The sequence below is a fragment of the Triturus cristatus genome, chromosome 6 (genome assembly GCF_964204655.1).
Source record: "Triturus cristatus chromosome 6, aTriCri1.1, whole genome shotgun sequence".
Taxonomy (NCBI): Eukaryota; Metazoa; Chordata; class Amphibia; order Caudata; family Salamandridae; genus Triturus; species Triturus cristatus.
Window position 1 is genome coordinate 737,425,876 of NC_140589.1, and position 18,582 is coordinate 737,444,457.

General features: G+C 46.9%; 1 protein-coding gene across 4 annotated transcripts in view; it reads right to left on the reverse strand.

Annotated features, from left to right (window-relative positions):
* LOC146817800 (heat shock factor protein 2-like) overlaps window positions 1-17,781 on the reverse strand; it is a 204,184-nt gene extending 186,403 nt beyond the window's left edge. For 2 of the 4 annotated variants that reach the window (XM_085611272.1, XM_085611271.1), the window contains exons 1-2: window positions 17,603-17,760; window positions 8,122-8,230 (exon numbers count right to left, since the gene is read on the reverse strand). In XM_085611272.1, the coding sequence (XP_085467398.1) occupies window positions 8,122-8,230; window positions 17,603-17,704 (211 nt within the window). In that variant the 5' untranslated portion in view covers window positions 17,705-17,760. Of the gene's footprint in view, window positions 1-8,121; window positions 8,231-17,602 lie in introns of all 4 variants that reach the window. The other 2 variants (XM_085611274.1, XM_085611270.1) reach the window with 2 other exon arrangements.
* Between the last annotated feature and the right edge of the window lie 801 nt (window positions 17,782-18,582).

An 18,582-nucleotide genomic window follows, 5' to 3' on the forward strand; every position in this document is an offset into this window, starting at 1 on the left:
CAAGTTAGTCCATCATGCCACCGAAGGATGCGCTTCCAGGGGGTAGGGAGGACACGCAGGAGCGTGCCGACTCTAGCCCCAAGCGCGCGCCGTGATAGCTGAAGCAACCACCTGCCATACCTAGCACCTGCAGAAAAGAAGAAGGAGAGATACAGGTAAGTAGGAGGACAGAAAGTGAGAGGTGATGAACCCAACGTCGGCCAACCGGGCCACATTTCCCTGTTCCAATCGCCGGCCAGCCTACACCCGAGGGTTTGGACAAGCCTAGAGACGTCACTCTTCCAGGAACAGAGGGGGGTACGCTGTCCACCGGTCTCGAAGTAAACTAAAGAGAGGGCTCCGGCATTAGCCACCCCGCACATAAAAGAGAAAGGAGGATTAAGAGCTGGGGGACTGCAAGACCCCCCCCCATAGACCAAGCTCACCTAGGAAGCACTAGACCATAAGGAGCAGTGGTCGTAGAGATGAGCTCCAGGAGTCACCACAAACACCCAGATCGTTGATCACGGAGGTGGAGTTTCTGGGCCAGAGTCAGATTTGTCGCCTTCTAAGGACTTAATGTGTTCTATAATGTCCTGTTTAGCCTGCAGGGAGTCCTGTTCATTGAGAGGAGGGGTGCGCCTACGCCGGCGCACGGTTGACCAGGCTGGCTCAGCAGAAACCCTTGCAGAGGATGGAGGAAGAGCGGGGCTGTCGGGTCGTGAGGCGGGGAGTCGAAGCAACTGCGCTGCATCCCTGTAGGACCGGATCACCCTTCGCCAAGACTCCCAGGTAAATATAAGCGCAAAAGGATGACCCCACTGATAGGAGATATTCAGGCTTTGCAACTTATCAGTCACTGGTTTGAAGGTACGGCGGTGCCTAAGGGTAGTGGGGGCCAGATCCTGGAAAATCTGAATCCTATGTCCCTCATACGTGAGATCTTGCTCGGCCCGTGCCGCCCGTAGAATAGCTTCCTTTTCTGTAAAAAAATGGACCCTGGTTAATACATCAGGAAGAAGGCCCGATCTGCCCGCAGGCCCAGAGATCCAGTGAGCCCGATTCAGGGCCGGGGAGAGGCATCGTCACAGTCCCACACTTCATGCAGCAGCTGCGCCACATACGTCATGATGTCTTTCCCTTCCGCACCAAGAGGGACCCCCCGGATGTGGAGGTTATTCTGGCGACTTTGATTGTCCAAATCCTCTTGCTTCAGCTGCAATTCTATGTGTTGGTCTTCCAGGACAGCCAGGCGCTGCCAAAGCTGCTCCTGGTCTTCCGTCCGGGCATCCAGTGTCTTCTCCAATCCATCTACCCGTCTCCCAAGATCCGCAACCTCTCTCCGGAGCTCTCTGACACAAGAGTGCACTTCGGTGCGCAGGGAGCCAGTTTTCAGTTCAGACATGAAGGAGGACATAAAGGCTTGTGTCACCGGGAGCGAGTCCCCCCCAGCCGGCGCCTGTCCCTCCGCGGATGCAGACGAGCCCATATAGCCCCACATAGCCGCCACCGAGTTGTCCTTTGGGGCTAGCCCCGGGGCATCCTTGACTCTATTAGTGCGCGTCATACTGGAGACACAGTGGGACAGCCGATGTGAAGACCTAACAGATAACGGAGGTCCCCCCGCCGCTACTGCAAAGCACTGGCCTCGTGAAAGGTCCCCCTCTCCACCGCAGACTCCGTCAGAGGTGCTCAGTCTCACCGCGGGCCCAGCAGACCCAAGTAGTGCAGAGTAGGGGATTTCAGAAGTCAGGTCACCACCACAGCTCCGCAGTATTGAGTCACTCAAGATGCCAGCAGCCCCTGTCGGCCCCCCCGCAGCCCTTTAAAGCACATGAGCGCCCTATGGAAACATGCAGTCAGGCCCGAGCCCCAGCTCTCAACCCATCAGAGCGAGAATTATCAGACCAGGCTCAGGCGAGTGACGCCCAAGGCGCCACAGCCCGACACCACCAGCATCAGGCAAGATGACAGCAGTAAGCCTCCAAGCAGGGAAGTTCGTGAATTGATGGGGAGAAGCAGTCCAGCAAAGTGGACAACACCAGCCGACGACAATGCACAGTCAAAGGAGCAGACCGCCCCCCCCTACCGGTAAGGAAGCGTCCCCCCAATGGTAAGGACAGGCACCAGCCAGCAGGAGGAGCAGGCCAGGCAAGCAGGTCAAACGGGTGTCAAGGGGCTTGCGAAGGCAACTCAGCGGGGAACAGGCAGCACCTAAGGAAGTCTCCAGGACCCCCCCCCCCCCCAGTATGAGGAATCCCCGATCGTTGTTCCACCAGAGTCTCGCACGTAGGCGGCCCGGGCCCCAGGCAACCCCCGGCACTGGACGTCCTCACAGCGCAAAGGCGGGGCACCGGAAGCAAGGTCTCGCCGGGGTCTCCACATTCAAAAGCCGCCCCCCGTCCGCTTCTGCTGCCTCCCTGCGCCTGGGATCGTCACTCACCGCCAGGCCTCTCAGCTACCTGTAGGTCAGCGAGTGTCGGCAACGGCCAGTCCCCTTCACCAACCGCCGCCGTCCGGGCCCCACCGCTACACAAACTGGCGGGCTACAGGCGTTGTCGCTGGGCAGCCTGATGACCCATGATACCTCCCGCCGCCCCCGCTACCTCCGGGGGGCAATGCGGCTCAAGCGTGGCAAGCAGGCAGGGCCCCAAACTATCCCGCGACGCAGTCCCGGTCAACAACCTTACAAATGGTGGCCAGTGGCAGCCCCAAGGGCATCTCCCGCCCCGCACCTGTGAGGGGCATGATGATAGCTGGGCCTCCCTGATGGTAGAATTTCTGTGCCGACCAGGGTGATCACCCGCCCCCAATGCCCCCACAGGGCCCACAGCGAGGGGTCAGAGATGCGCACCCCAGCAGTTCTAGTACTCACAGTTCCAGGCAATATGGCGACCGCCGCTGCAGCGAACTCCTGGAGGCCCTAGAAACCCCCGCGCCGCCGCCGCTCCACGCAAGCCACTGCAAGGACTCTCACAGGCACAAGGCAGATGGAAGTGTGTGCTCCTCCACGCAGGAGCCGTACAACCGCAAGCTGATGCAGCCCAGGACTTTTACACTCTTGAAGGCGCTGTCACGATGTCCACAAGGAGGGGGGAGGTGAAATGGCGGCAGGAAATCAAGCCGCGGCCTCCTACCAGTACTCTGCGGCCACCACCGACTATCGAGGCAAGGGGAGGGCCCCCCCGGACCGGGAGAACCACCCAGCAGGGCCCCGGGGTCCAAGGCGCCCCACCGCTGTGACGCGGGAAATGGCGGATCCGGCCCGGCTACAGGCCCACCGCCGGTCCGGCCGCGCCTGCATCCCAGGGCCGCCGTCTGCACCCTCCACTGTCAGGACGGTCACTCCCGCAAAGACTCACCTCTGGAGGCGGTGGGCAGCGTCAGGCATCTTCTCGGGATATGGGGTCCGCCCGCGTTACAAGTCTGGAAGCCTCCGATCCAGTCGTCGAGGGGTGCCACAGATCCCCCGCACCTAGGACACCCCCGAGTTTGGCGTCAGGGAGCCCCCAGCTCCGCAGTGATAGCGTTAGTGCGCGGCGGCCTGCCGGCGCTCCTCCAGCGTGTGTCCTACTGCATCGCCAGTTAGACCACGCCCCCTCTATGCCTTTTTAAGGAGTTTTATTTTTGGTAGGAGTCAGGTTAGAAACACTTGCAAATGGCAACTCTTTTCAATCCGCATCATTATTGCCTTGTATTTTGTAAGACACTGAAGCCTCAACACATTTTCTTTATAGTTAACACACCTGATAAAATACTGCCTAACCTCAATAATTTGCAGGTATACATTAAATTATGAAGAGAATTACAATACACTTTTTCAAATGACTATGACAAAGAAAACCAACCAATCACAACCTAAGTGAAGAAAGTAGAGAGAAAGAAATAGGATTTCAAAGAATATGGACAGCTATTACGATGCAGCAGACAAGTTTCAAATGCTAATGAATTGCATGTTCTTGGTGCTGAAACTGTTATAGAAACTGCCAGCTAGAGTGCTTCAATATGGGAAAAGGCAATCTTTGAATGCCCGCAGTCTGGGTGACTCTTTGGCACTCTCTGTATGCACTGCTATCAGCCACATACAGAGCTGCCCAAGATCAAATGTCATGTAAGTGATGAAGCAACCCTTGCAAAGCCAACCAGCGTACGTTAACCTGGATAGGGGTCATGTGGTCAAATCTTTTGGTGTCAAGCAGCTGACAGCAATATGCAGCCCAGAGGGACCAGTCAAAAGCAGGTGGCAACAAAAAAGAATGGCGATGCCACCATTCAAAAGTGAAGGGCAGCAAGGCCTGAACATCTGCCTTGTAACAGGGATATCAGGAAGAAATAGGATTTAGAAAAAGACCAAATATGTAATGTTAGTGTCAAATGTGACTACACTACAAAGCCTAATGACTTAGCAGATTATGCCAATCACAGAAATATAAATAAATTGGTTAAACCTACTGCATTGTATATTTTTTAATCTGTACAATGTTTGTGTTCGTTTTATGTTTATGTTACATCTGTATTGTGTTTTGCGTATTTTCTGTTATGTTTCGATGATTCGTTTACTGGCATGTATGTGATATAGAAAGAAATTAAACTAAGGTTAAAGTAATAAATCGGGTGTAAATCTTGAACTGTCTAACTGCATATTTGACATCCTGATGAATAACTAGACCAGAATTTTTTATGTAATATATATACACATATATATATATACTCACATATATATATATACGCACATATATATATACGCACATATATATACACGCACACACACACACACACACACACACACACACACACACATTTTCAAAACTAGGGCAGTCGGTTCAGCTCATGTTTTGAAAGTTTCAGGCTGATTTGTCAAGTGGGGGCCGAGAAAAAGAAGAGGGGGGTCCAAAAATGCGTTCTCCCCATGCAATTTTCCAAAGGAATTTTAGACATGACTACAGCCCGAACTGCTGAACAGAATTACACCAAATTTGGCAGAAAGGTAGTTGTTTGTCCAGAAAGCGACCTTTTTGTGAATTGGTGTGAATGTGTCAGTGTTTTTTCAGATATTAAGAGAAAAACTATTTTATATATATAGGGACACAAAGGCTTCACAAATCCTCCCACTCTCGAGCTGAGATCTGATCGGCTGCCAACACTTGAAATAGGAAGTGGTGGCAGCCATCTTGGGACTCAGCTTCAGCAGAGTCCCAGAAAAAACGATCGGAAAAAACTCAAAAAGGAGGCAAGGTGGGAAAACCCTGACCCACTGAATCTGATCCTGGGACCCCGACAGGGCCAAAAAGCATTTTTTTTAAATTATCTGAAAATCGCAGTGGTTTCAGAGAAAAAAATAAGTGTGGGTATCTGTGCTTGTTTTGAAATTAGCCCCTGGGTGGGCCAGGTATCAAGGGCATTTGGTAAAAAAGGAGGGGGTGCACGGTGACCCCCTCCAGAGGCTCTTCTAGCCCCGGGAACCACCCATCCCGAGGCTTCATTTACATATTGGAGGGGCCACACGGATCCCCCTCCATGGGTTCTTTAGAGCACCATGGACCATCACTACTTCTGGGCTTTACAGTAAAAATGAGCGAGGGCCATGCGACCCCCATGCCTCGGGGACCACCACCTCCCTGGGGCCAGCTAATAAAAAAACATGTGGGAGGGAGGCCTATTCTGTTATCATCCCTTACAGCAGGATTGCTGAGAACTCTTAGGAGGCCCCGCTTCCTTTCTCTGCCACTCTGCAAACTAGCCTCCTGGAGCCCTACTGGTTAACTTCCCTCTCAAGCACTGTGCCCATCCTGGGGGAGGAGGTGTGACACCTCTGCCCAGGATGTGCATTGTTTCTGGTCCCAGAAAGCAGAGGCTCTCGACCCAGGGGTCCATAAACATGTCTTGGGGTGGTGGAAGGCTGCCTACATTCAGTCTGTGACCACACCAGGGTTAGTAGGTTTTCAGGGGGCACCTCTGTGATGCCCTCTGGGTACTTATTACAATAAATCCCATTTTGGCATCAGTGTGGGTTTATGGAGAGTAGTAGTTTAGTACCAGATACACTGTGTTCAGTGAAGCCATCATGGTGCTGTGCAACTCGCGTTGTTGAGTTTCCAGCCCATGTACTCTCTATGGCTTTCCTGGCACTTACAACGTTAAGGAATAGACCCCAATATCGTAGGGTCATATTTGCTCATGCAGATATGCCCACACCTGTGATATAGCGCACTCTGCCTTAGGGCTGGTAAGGCCTGCTAGAGGGATAACATAGCTATATCTTAGGCAGTGCTAGTTGACATGGCACACAGGCAGTGTGCCATGTCTACTTTGTCATTTTATCTGTACCAGGCCATGCATGCTGCAGTGGCAGTCTGCATGCACTGGTGAGGGGTCCTTAGGGACCCTCTTCAGTCAAAAATGTCCTTGTTACCCAGGTACCATTTACTAGGGACTTACAGGGGGCCTGAAGGGCCAATTGTGGAATTCGCTTTTAGGGAAGAAGCACTGGCTCAGGGAACCTAGTTGGCAGGTGCCCTGTGCACTACGATCAAAACCACTTCATTTTCCAGCCACCAAGTGGGGGCTAACCATGTCAAATGTGGCACTTTCGCACACTGAGGGTCCTTGGGGCCAAGAACCCCTCCTGTTACCTCCAGTAAGTCCCACACAGCGGGACTGCTTAGGGTTCGAAGGTCCACCCCCTTTCTGCACCACTCTGCCAATGTGCCACCTGGAACACTACTGGCTAGGGGGTGAAGTCCTCTTAGATGCGGAGGGTCCTTGGGGGCCAAGAAACCCTCCTGTTACCTCCAGTAAGTCCCATACAGATGGACTGCTAAGAGCTCATCAGAGCCCTCCCACCTTTCTCCACTACTCTGCAAACATACCTCCTGGCGCACTCCTGGTTGGGGGATGAAGTCCCGTTGGATGTTGAAGGTCCTTGGGGGCCAAGAACTTCTCCTGTTACCACCAGTATGTCCCACACAGCAGGATTGCTGAGAGGTCGTCGGAGGCCTCACTCCCTTTGTCCAGCACTCTGCAAACACGCCACCTGGCACACTACTGGTTGGGGGAAAAAGTCCCCTTGGATGCTGAGAGGCCTGGGGGAACAACAACCCCTCCTGTTACCACCAGTATGTCCCACACAGCGGGATTGCTGAGAGGTCGTCAGAGGCCCTATTCCTTTTGCCCAGCACTCTCCAAACACGCCTCCTGGTGCACTACTGGTTGGAGGAAGAAGTCCACTTGGATGCTGAGGATCGTTGGGGGCCAAGAACCCCTCCTGCTATCACCAGTAAGACCCACACAGTAGGATCGCTGAGAGCAGGTCGGAGGTCCCAACTCCTTTCTCCACCACTCAACAAACACGTCTGCTGGTGCACTACAGGTTGGGGGATGAAGTTCCTTTGGATGATGAGGGTCCTTGGGGGCACTCACACACCTACTTACAGACCCATACAGCCACCCACACATCTGCTCACAGATTCATATAGCCACTCATACACCCATTCACAGACCCATACAACTGCTCACACACTCACTCAAAGGTTAAGAAACATTGGTCCGCACAGGTGAAGACTTTGACATCATTTTGGCTTCACCTCGTATGCACTGCTATACTAAACCTGGTCCTGTTTTAAAAACTTGAATGCATTTGATAGCCTGGGTGTCACAACAAAAACCTAGCATGGAGGTCAGATGTTTAAAAACTGGTGGATATAAATGTGAACATAAACCAGGAAGATATGGCATGGGGGTGGTACACTGCAAAACAATCTAGAATGGTATTGGTTAATGGTTACAAAAATAATCACAAGAATAGACCATCCAGTTCACATGATGAGAACAGACACAAGGGTCAATAATTGAGGAGACTTACTATTCATTGATCCATTTACACCAACTGTTCCTGTACCAGATATTTCTGCAAATGGAACCATTACATTTCCACCTCTTTTACAGGTCAGGCTGAAGCACGTTCTGGAGGCTATACAAGTATAAACCTTTTTGTTTTTCAAATAAATAATTTTTCATTTTTACGAAATATTAATTGACTATGAAGTGAATTCACTGACAATGGCTTACAATTCTTTAGACGCATAGAATTAACAAATAGAATGTTCAAAAATTGACTGCGGTCGAGGTAGCTTAAGTACTTACACCAGTTTAGCTGTCTAACAAAGCTGGCCATGTTGTTATGCTTGAAGTGCTTGGGAAGGATGTTCTTCGCAAAATTCTCTTCGTTCAGCACAATGAAGCTGTTTCCATCCTACACAAGAAAACACCACAGCCAAAATAAGTGGCAGATCCAAATCCATATAGCTTGCAAAACGGACATTTGAGTATTAAATAAGTAATACAAACTTATTACATCAATTTATCTTCCTGAAGAAGGCAGCCCTCTGCCACGAAAAAACAAAGCTATCTTGTGCTTTGTAGAAAAATAATTTGGCTTCAGAAACTCTCAGGCTTATCCAACCTGCCCAGGTGCTCCCTGTTTCACGATCTACATCCCTACCTATGCCACTCGGAACCGTGGTTTCCTCTACTCTTCCAGCAGGGCTTTGGAAATAACTTTCTATTTTGGTTAGGCACCATAAGGAGTACATAAAATTACATAATAGCAAAGAAAATCTTTGATACAATATGTAAATCACACCTTGTAACCATTTTATGTGACTAGAAAGTAGGTCATCCATAGGTACAACTGTCTATAGTTTGTGGGCCATAAACCATTTTGTATTCTGTGGGGTGCCTTCATTTTATTGAGGTCAGACCTCAGGCTGTTGTTTGCATTTTCGTCCATTGTGGCTAGCCAGTTGCAAGAAATGACAGATTTTCGGGAAAACTACAGGAATGCTGTTTGTAAAGAAGGGAAAATGTAAAGGCAGATTGTTTTCAAGGTTATCTGCTAACAAATTATTCTTGAAGGAGGGTAGAAAGATATACCATCTTAAAAATACCCTCTCTGATCTCTGCCATTCACACTAGCTTTAAACCAATAGGGAGAGGTCAGCTTCTCACAAAACATTCTTGAAAGGTGGTAACCACAGAACTTGTGGAAGAGAACAGTCTTCATGGAGAGTGCAGTTGGGTTTTACATGCCATCGCAACACAGAAAGTGCCTCAGTGAACATCAAGGAGAGGCTGCTGGAGAGGAAGAATGGAGGTTGCCAGCGCTTTTTGTGCTGATGTCTTATTAGCTGAATTTAACATCCTTCTTAACAGAGTGCAGCACACATCTGGCATTCTCCACCAGAATCCTGAATTCAATTGAATTAGTTACTCCTTTCCTGCAAAACACCTCAGGTGTTGAAGCAAGGTATAAATACACCGGTGGTCCACTCGTTATGCATACTGCCTCCCGTCACACCCCACGCCAATGAAATCATTACTTGATTTATTGGACTCAAAAGGTTGATTTCACATCTAGGACCGTCACTCTGGGGGTGCTGTCACACAGCGTAGATTTTGATGTGGATTCAGACGCATCGTCCAGCCAGGATGTAGGAGAGATGGCTCATAGCATCAAAAGGGAACTCATGCTGGTCAATTCAATGGCCACCCATTCAAAAAGGAGCAAGTCTCAAAAGAAATGGCCAGCGGTGGAATTTAGCATTAACTGCCCTAGCTTGACAGGTAAGATCATGTACAACATTTTCTATCCTGCAATCAGAGTTCATATAATACTCTGCATCTAGAGCCTTGTGCTAATAGTAGTAGTAGTTGATGGTCATACCCACTTGATGACTGATTCTATGGATAAGAAAAAGGGCGCTTTTCTTACGTTTCGGACACTTAACAGTTATGCATAAGAAGGATGGGGATAATATTATTGTGCAGCTTCAGTGCCACAACTGTTACAATATTTTGAAAATTTGAAGAAAGTAACAAAATCTCTTTATGGGTCAACTGGGTAAATAATTATTTCTAGAGCAGCAGAGCTCCAGCCCTGAGCCCACATAAACCAATGAGTGATGCTATGCCTATTTTCCCTCCCTTTACTGGGATAGCAGTACTGTAGCAACAGACATATCCCTCAGTAACATCAATATGATAACAGCTTCGACCTGTGATCCGGATCCTCTTGTAGAGGCAGGAGCAGAGATCAAACGAGGAAAAACTGAAAAGGCTCTAGACCAGACAAAATCCCGGCTGGTCTGTATAAACACAGATCTCATTTCATGAGTACACTCTATCCTGCTCAAAAGCAATAGAATTTTTTTTAAAAGGTGTCCATATTCCGCTTTCCTCGGTTAGCGCAAAATTAGTCCCAATACACAAGAAAAGCCATAAGGACGACTCTGAACACGACTGCTCTATCAGCTTGAATGACAACAAACAAAATATATTCATTTTAGGCCAAAAGTCTGGATACAAAATAATATCATATTTCTAAGTCTTCATATTATACATGCTGCTGGAAACATATGTCATCTTAAGAAAGAAGAGCCTCTATGGGGTTTTTGTTGCTGTTCGGTCTGCCCATAAATCTTTTGAAGACTTTAGTAGCACTACATGATGGGAACCATGCCATGGCCAGGTGGAGCCAAATGGGGCGGGGTGAAAATCCTTCCCAATCAACAAAGGTGTTTTGGCAGAGGTGCTCACCAGCACTACTGCTGTTTACCCTATACATTAAATAGGTAGTAGAGTTTCTCATCAATGATTAAGTAGGTCAGGCCTCGAAAAATCATTAAAATGTTACTAGACCTGCAGGTCTAGTGACTTAAACAATCTACTCGACCTATTTTGTAATGCTCTTGACCCATAAACAGGTTTCAAATGATGTGATCGTGGGCAAATATTTTAATTCATTGAGCCGCCATTTTCTTCATTATCAGATATGAGAGCACCTTCAAATGTGTGAGTTCAGTATGTCTGCTGTGCAAACTCTTTTGTTTGATTTAATAGACTAAACTTTTTCTCCATATATACTATAAATCTAGCCACATATAGGATACACAAACATGACCCTGACTTGCCTTTTAGCTCATTACAGCATTGTCATCAGGGCAATGTTTCTCAAATCATATTTAAAAACTATCACTTTCGATAAATACATAAATAACTAACGCATGAAGTGGTAGCACACCGTCATTTGCAATCAACAGATTTTACATTGAAATGGGCACAAACGTTCTCACTGAAATGCGGTTTTACTGATAAAACTATATAGTCTTCAAGCAATAATGTTTGAAAATAGAGTTTCTGAAAATATGAGTCATTTGCACATCACCAAGTAAAGAGTTCTGTTTTGTTTTGCTCCTATTTAACTCTTTGTTTGCAACACACTTCTTAATTATAAAAGAAACTGCTTTGGTAATTCCCGATATATTTTGAAATATTATTTTCAGGCTATTTATTTTTAAGTTATGCGTTAGAGAAAAATAACGGACATCTTCAGACAGCTCACTTGACAAAAACCTCTAACTTTAGTAAGAGAGAGAAAAATTAACTCAATTTTCCAGGCAGCAATTAGTAAAAAGACAAAAGAACACCTGCTCCTTTCCAGCCAAAGTTCACTGGCTTGATGGGACTAGTAGATGCTCAAAATAGCTCGATCTGATAAAATTTTACTCGCAATTACGAGTGGGCGAGTAGATTTTTCAAGGCCTGTAGGTAGTAGAGTTTCACATCAGTGGCATCAAAAATTAGACTCTGTTAGGAGGTCATACAGTTTTCACCCTGTTATTGACAGATGACACCTTGCTGATATCCAGGCGTCCCAAAGGATTGCAAAATAAGTTACACGGGTTTGGGGAGTTCTGGAATCAAGCCACCGCATGGCTTTAAAAGTAAGCTGGTAATGGATGAATCGCCTTGTGACAAGGTGTCTGACTCTCTTTATCGTGAGATAAGCATATGTTTGAACACAAGGCTGAAAGCAAGAGTGCATTGGTCAAGTCTGCTGCATGTCTAATTACCTTAGAGATGGGGATTGAGGGGCATTGGGTCTCCAGAATGTGAGGTACACAGGAATCAGGGACAAAGCGCATCTCTTTATGAGGCTGTAATCTGGGTCTTTGCAAAATTATCCCCTCTAACATCTAGTGAGAATTCCTTCTTAAAGCAACTTGGTATCATATTCATGACAAAAGTGCCTCGCTAGAATATGAACAGATTTCCTTGTAACTGTCTTACATAGATCTGTTTTCTTATCTTTATTTTCATTTTCAAACATATACATTGGCATATTGTACATTATACAGCAAAGAATGAGGAAGAAATGTAATTTCCACATATCGTTCTATCAATACTGTCTCAATACTAACATAAGGAAATAAGTTTATTTGCTGTGAATTACAACATTGAGATCATTACTGTTGGAGGGAGGCCCACCGGGTAGTCGGGGAGACTATTCCGGGCACCTTCCTACCACAAAGTTATAGCCGAGCGCCGCTGAGAAGCCCCCTCGGGGAGGTCCTTCTCCTATGATCGTACTAGGCTCAGTAACACCACCACACAGGATTCAATAGTAGTTGCAAGATTAGATTCTTTATCGGCAGTAATACGGGCAATATTTACAGAGGGATCGAGGGATCCTATCAGAGTCTCAGTGTTCGTTAAGAGGATAGGGTAGCGGGACAGTCTTAGTACCAGCCAGGTACGGGAGGGCGCTGTGCCAGACCTTGGATGCTGGTCTCAGAGCGACTCGGACGTGGAGAGCCGCGACGGCGTCTGCAGGGCTCGGATGGTAGTTCCGCTTCGGTCGAGCCGCGACGAGGCCAGCTGGGCTCAGGTGGTAAGGTTCAACAAGGTCGGGCCGCGACAGCGTCAGCAGGGCCCCAAAGGTTTGTGGTGGTCTTTAAGCACGGTGGAGCCGCGACGTCGTCAGCAGGGCTCAAGTGGTGGTTCAGGGTGAGTCTTCTTCCGTAGGGTCAGCCGCGATCCGATCAGCAGGGCTCTTGACTCCAGGATACAACTACTGCCCTGTTGTCGGGTCGCCCCAGATATAGGACGGGAGCCCTTTGATGTCCGGACCCGTGCGCCCGGAGGGGGCGGAGAGGCCGGGTAGGGAGCGGCCAGACGCCCAGCAGGAGAGGCGCCAGGCCCCAGAGAGCTGTGGGGTGATCACACCCAGGTGTGGAGAGACGGCAGGGGGTCCCATCGATACTGCCCTCCGCCGAGAGTGGGAAGGGCTCACGTGGTAGCCCCCGAGCCCGGGGGTGGCGTCTCGATGTCGGGCCTCGCTGGGACCGAGGCCGGGTAGAGCAGGGTCATACAGGTGGTCACGTGGAGTGACGTGCAATCCAAGATGGAGGAGTCCCGATGTGCATGGGACCTCGTGCGGCTTAGCGCGGGGAAACAGGACCACGCCACGAGGCCGGCTCCCACAATTACTAACGCATTTAACCCTCAGCATTTGACCCTCAGCATCAACAATAAAGAAGTGTACAGTTGTTATTACCAATATATATAGGGGACATCAGAGAGTCAAGAGATAGCTGCGGAGTGGGTCCCAAAAATCCTTACAGCAGGACACCTGAGGGAGTGGCATGACATAGGTTTCAGAATAATGGAAGCAGACAGGGGGGCATATTATCAAGGAGATGCGATAATTAACGCAAATCGCGCTTAGCGCGATTTACTTTATAGATGGATTACATCGCCGTGTTAGCGACGCATTATCAACGTTTTGCTAACAGGCGATGTAATTCCAGCAATAGAGGCCGATTATCAGGAATAGCGCGTGAAATCCAGCGATGATTCCGCAGCGCTAAGGAGAAGCTTGCTGATAGGGGAGTGTGGACCTAACCTGGCAGTTCACCTCCCATTATCAGTATGCCTAAATCAATTTAAAAGCAGGCATTACATTCCTGCGATAACCGCGGTTAGCGCGGTTATTTTTATCGCTTTGCGGGTCTGCTGCATGGCTTGTAAATATCGCGAAGTCGTGTTAGCGAGGATTCCCATGTTGTTGTGCTCAGGAACGCCTTCTTTGCATGTCATTAGCGATATTGATCGCTGACATGCAAAGTCGCAAGGAAACGAGCTAACGCTTGTTAGCGTGTCCTTCTGAATGGGGGATAACAAAAAAAATCGCCGCTTTTTCAGAGCTATGTGCCGAAAAAGCGGCGATGTTTCCCTTGATAATATGCCCCTAAGTCTCTTATCCAATGGGTGGATCTTGGAGTCCGGGGCCTCTGCTAGTTCAAGGTGATTCTGCGTTTACCAAGCAGAAAGTCGTAAGCTGCCTTCCATGAGTGATGCTGCAATAAAACACTGTGAACGGTCTGGTACATATCCTTTAATTGAAGTAAACTGCAACTTAGATTTGGGGGTGCGCAACAATTAAAGTAAAATGAAATCTTGGCAGGGGAAAGTTATGATCCTCTTGCTGGTACCAAAAGTAGAGCTTTTGCCATTTGAAAGGGTAAGAGGCTCTCATCTGATGTCACATTGCTTCCTTTAGCAACTGTTCTGCATGATCTTGCCCAATATTCCTTTATGTGAACGGTGTTGATGAATAAAACGCTCCTGGCTAAAAGCTGCGTTTAAATCATCGGAGCCTTCAGCAATATGGGTCTGAATTTCATTTTTCCTGGTTTCTTCAGATAGGGCAATATATTGGTATTGGAAGTGACTGTTCTAATCAGGATACTGTGCGTTGACATAGACAATAGAAAAGTCTTGAAAGCTAGATTAATTGCTCTGAGCTCCAGAAAAATGAAGTTGTTTAGTCTTTTCCTTCCTTGAACACAGGCCTTCAATGGACACTATATTTTTGCTCTCCCAGCTCACAAAGGAAGCATCTGTGCCAATTGTTCGAGTAAACAAATCTCCAGTATTGAATCTTTCAGACAGTCACATGATGGAATCATTCCCAGTCGTCGAGCTGGGAAAAAATTAAAAGCAGTACTATACCAAGCATACCCTGCAAAGGCTGCAAAACATTCACTTTATTTTCCTAAACTCAATTTGAAAATGACTAAACTCCAACCACCAATTAGATTGTAGCACTGATCACCACTTCCTTCAGAAGCCACCATACTTCAGATTTCCTACTGTTTGTTGTGTGGAGGGAGTTTCCATGAGCTCTGCTCAAACTACTTCAGGAAAACCTGAAAACGATCAACTCTTTAACTTTTCAACCAGTGTGATTACTTCATAACATTTTTTGCCATCATTTGCTATGAACTTTGAAAGAACATTATGTCAGATGCATCAAAGAAAGGTATTTTCACCCTTGTGGTACTTGTGGGAAGCTTTGGCTAGATTCTGAGGATCCCTGCAAAGAACAGATCTACTGCCTCTATCACTCTCATAACGCACAGGAATGCAAGATCTACCAAACCTTTTCAGCTAAAGACTTTGCAGGACAGAAAGGGTAGGTTGCTGAAGTGGCTTCAGAAGATGGCAGCCAGGGAAACCCTTGATTGAAGGTACCTCAGAGATGGCTAAAAATAACTCAAAAAGAGCGCCAGAAGGCCATTCATCGAAACTTCTGCTATGAATCAACACCTACTAACGAGCCTCCAAAAAAGGTTTTAAAGAAATTTGAGAAGAGGCCTTCAAGAGACCAAAGTCCATCTTCTAAGGTCTCTCAACAACGAAGTAAGAAAGCTGAAGTATCTTCAGTACACAGACCAAACTTAGAGCCTCCAATGTAATTAAACAGGGTGCCTTTAGTACTTATTAAAAATTTCGCTGGCATCGTCCACTGCACTGCCCAAATCAGATAAGCTATCGACTAAGTTAGTGTTACCTCCATTGACAATAGTAACAATATTGTTATGGCCTAGAAAATGACCCAGATCTCTTGGAAGTTGTTGCTACGTTTCATAGGAATCACATGTTCAGTCACCATGCTGTTACCACGCTATCTACCATGTTTGTTCTGCAAGTAAATAGCTCTGACTCCACCCCCTCCTAACCTTTGCTTCAGACCACTACAACAATGCCAGAGATAGGCAGGGTGAGGTCCAAGCTTACTGCTCAAGTCAGTTCACATTTCTTTCAGCCTCAACACACACCTTCAATTTCACTAGTTTTAACAGATTGATAACAAGTGCTCGTGATCTTGATGTGTCTCTCAACACCGGAAACTAATTCTGCAGTATGCTGCCAAGATAACTGCATTCCAACAAATCCCGGGCAACAGAGCCTAGATAAACATTCACACCCTCAAGCGCAACATTCAGCTTACAGTTTGGAAACAACCCAAACAGTTTTGGATATGCAGGTAAGCTAAGAGGGGCTGAACTAGGGTTTGCTGGGGCATAAAATAGTAACGTAATTTCATATATTACATTTATGGTCCACTAACTAACACTAATAATACTAAGACCATAATGCTCAGCGGTCACCAGACAATTGTAACTCATACCAAACACACAAAAGGTTATACCTCTTAAATTCACATAAGATATGACTGCTACGAGGATTGTCCATCACCAGTACTGTATAGCCAAAAAAGACAGACCTCACCAAATGAACAGGAACGGAATAACTGAACAAATCTGTCACACTCTGCTGGACAAAGCAGAAGACTTTAATCTACCCCACTATTGCAGGTCCCAAATATGTATACACTACCGTTTCATTGCATCTCACAATGACACTAATGTATGGAACAATAGTCAAAATGCCCATGCCAGCAGATTCCTCCACTTCTTTCTCCCTCCATCCATGCCAGGTCAGGACCACAACTACGCATAATATCTCAGATTAAATAACATAGAACAGTAACCAGCTAAGCAGACCATAAGCATAAGAAATACCATACAGGGTCCTGCAGAGTTGGTCAAAGCTGCCAGCACAATGAAAACCATAAACCTGTTTCTCTGTTTCTCACACCTCTTCCTCCACACACTGCTATGCTTAGTGTCAATAAAATAATAACAATCCCTCACTCTTAACATGGAAACACTTTCCCCATAGGATCAGAAAACATCCTCCCAACCCCACGTGACGTACCTTGCTACACCTGTAGGTGCTTCAGTTCACCACATAGGCGTAGTAAGCGCTATATTAATTCTGCAATACAGAACAATACAATTAAACTACTGGCGTTATTCTCAAGAACAGCAGGTCCACCTCCATTCCTGGACCTGAGAATTGCCTTTCTGAAGAAATTAAGACCACTCGTGTATTGAATAAGGAATCGGAGCACGGCTGCGTTAAAGCACCACATAGTTAAGTAGCACGGGTCGTTGTGGATGGACGAAAAAAACAGATATAGGAGAGAGTGAGTGTTTGTGTGTCTGTCTCTCTCTCTCCCTGTGTTGGAGCGTGGGGGAGGCTTGGTACGGGGCTGGTAAAAGTGCGGTGACTTTTTGTCACAGTCACGTCCTACGTCCTATTATATGCTCCTGTTTGTTATATGCAAAACAGTAGATATAAACAGACTGAAAATGTCAATGTTGATACTTTGGGAAATGCGGAAAACATCAACGCTCAATAGACCTCAAGTTTCGTATGAAAAACTAAATTTGCGAAGGCATATTTTCAACCAGGTCAGTGTATAATTGAACAAACCAACTGCAGGCAATTGACTGGGCGAAAAAAGTTTAAATAGAATGCCTGGTTTTGGTTTGGTGCACATCACTTTTCCTGAGAGGCGGTTATGTTCAAGTGGCTGTCTTTTACGGCTGCACCTGGCTATTGAGTTTTTGCGCTCCTGAGACTGTCCACGCACCTGGCTCCAACAGATGAAATCGTTAGTCTTGGGATCTTCCACCAAAGCCCAGATCTTGGTCAGGAATTTGGGAACGCTACAATGGGGCTTCATGTTGAACATTGTTTCTTCGAGAGCAGATTCGCTCTACCAGCAGAAAACTCATGTCATGTGATCAAAACCGAGTACTGCTGCATCAGATACTCCGAACGTACACTATAGAGACATAGAAGACGGGCAAGCGCATTAGAACTTGTGAGGGTGCTAGCAGAGCAGCCATGTTTGAACAGTGATGTGTTCGCATCTCAGTGTAAGGATCTTAAAAATCGCACCTCCTGTTTTGTTTGTGAAACATAATTTAAGGCTTTGCACATTTTAACACGCGTGTTTTCCATACTATTATGGAAACTGTGATTATACATGAAAGAGTAGACTTTATGGAACACTGATATGTATCGATTATATTAATTATTTGCTATTTGAATAGTGTTTCCCACTCCTTAACAATGTGATTCCTTCAGAATTTCTACATAAGTTTGAAGTATATTTGAGAGTTTCATTTTCGTTTAAAGACAATCTCTAACATTAGAAATGGCCATCACGTAAATCAGCGTATATATATTGTCTTGGAAAAGGCGTTAGTATGTGTCATGCTTTTACTAGCTTGGCTATCTCCGGATGTGTGGGTGTAATCAAAGGGACAAGGAACCTGCAAGAGTGAGATAAAGGGGGCAGGGAGTGTTTTGCAGTAAATTAAAGAGGCCTGAGGTTTATTAAAGACTTTCAGCCTTGGGATTTGGCACCCCGACCTTTCAACAGCACCGACAGGAGGCTGATGAAATCTCTGGGCACCGGTACATATTTTCTTTGACAAATTAAGCTCTAGAATGAGATGGTCGGAAAGTGTCCCACTACTACATTTGCAAATAGGGGCGGTTTAAACTTCTACAGACATGCTGTATTAGTATCTTGGAAAGTACGAGAGACTGCATGTTTTTTCA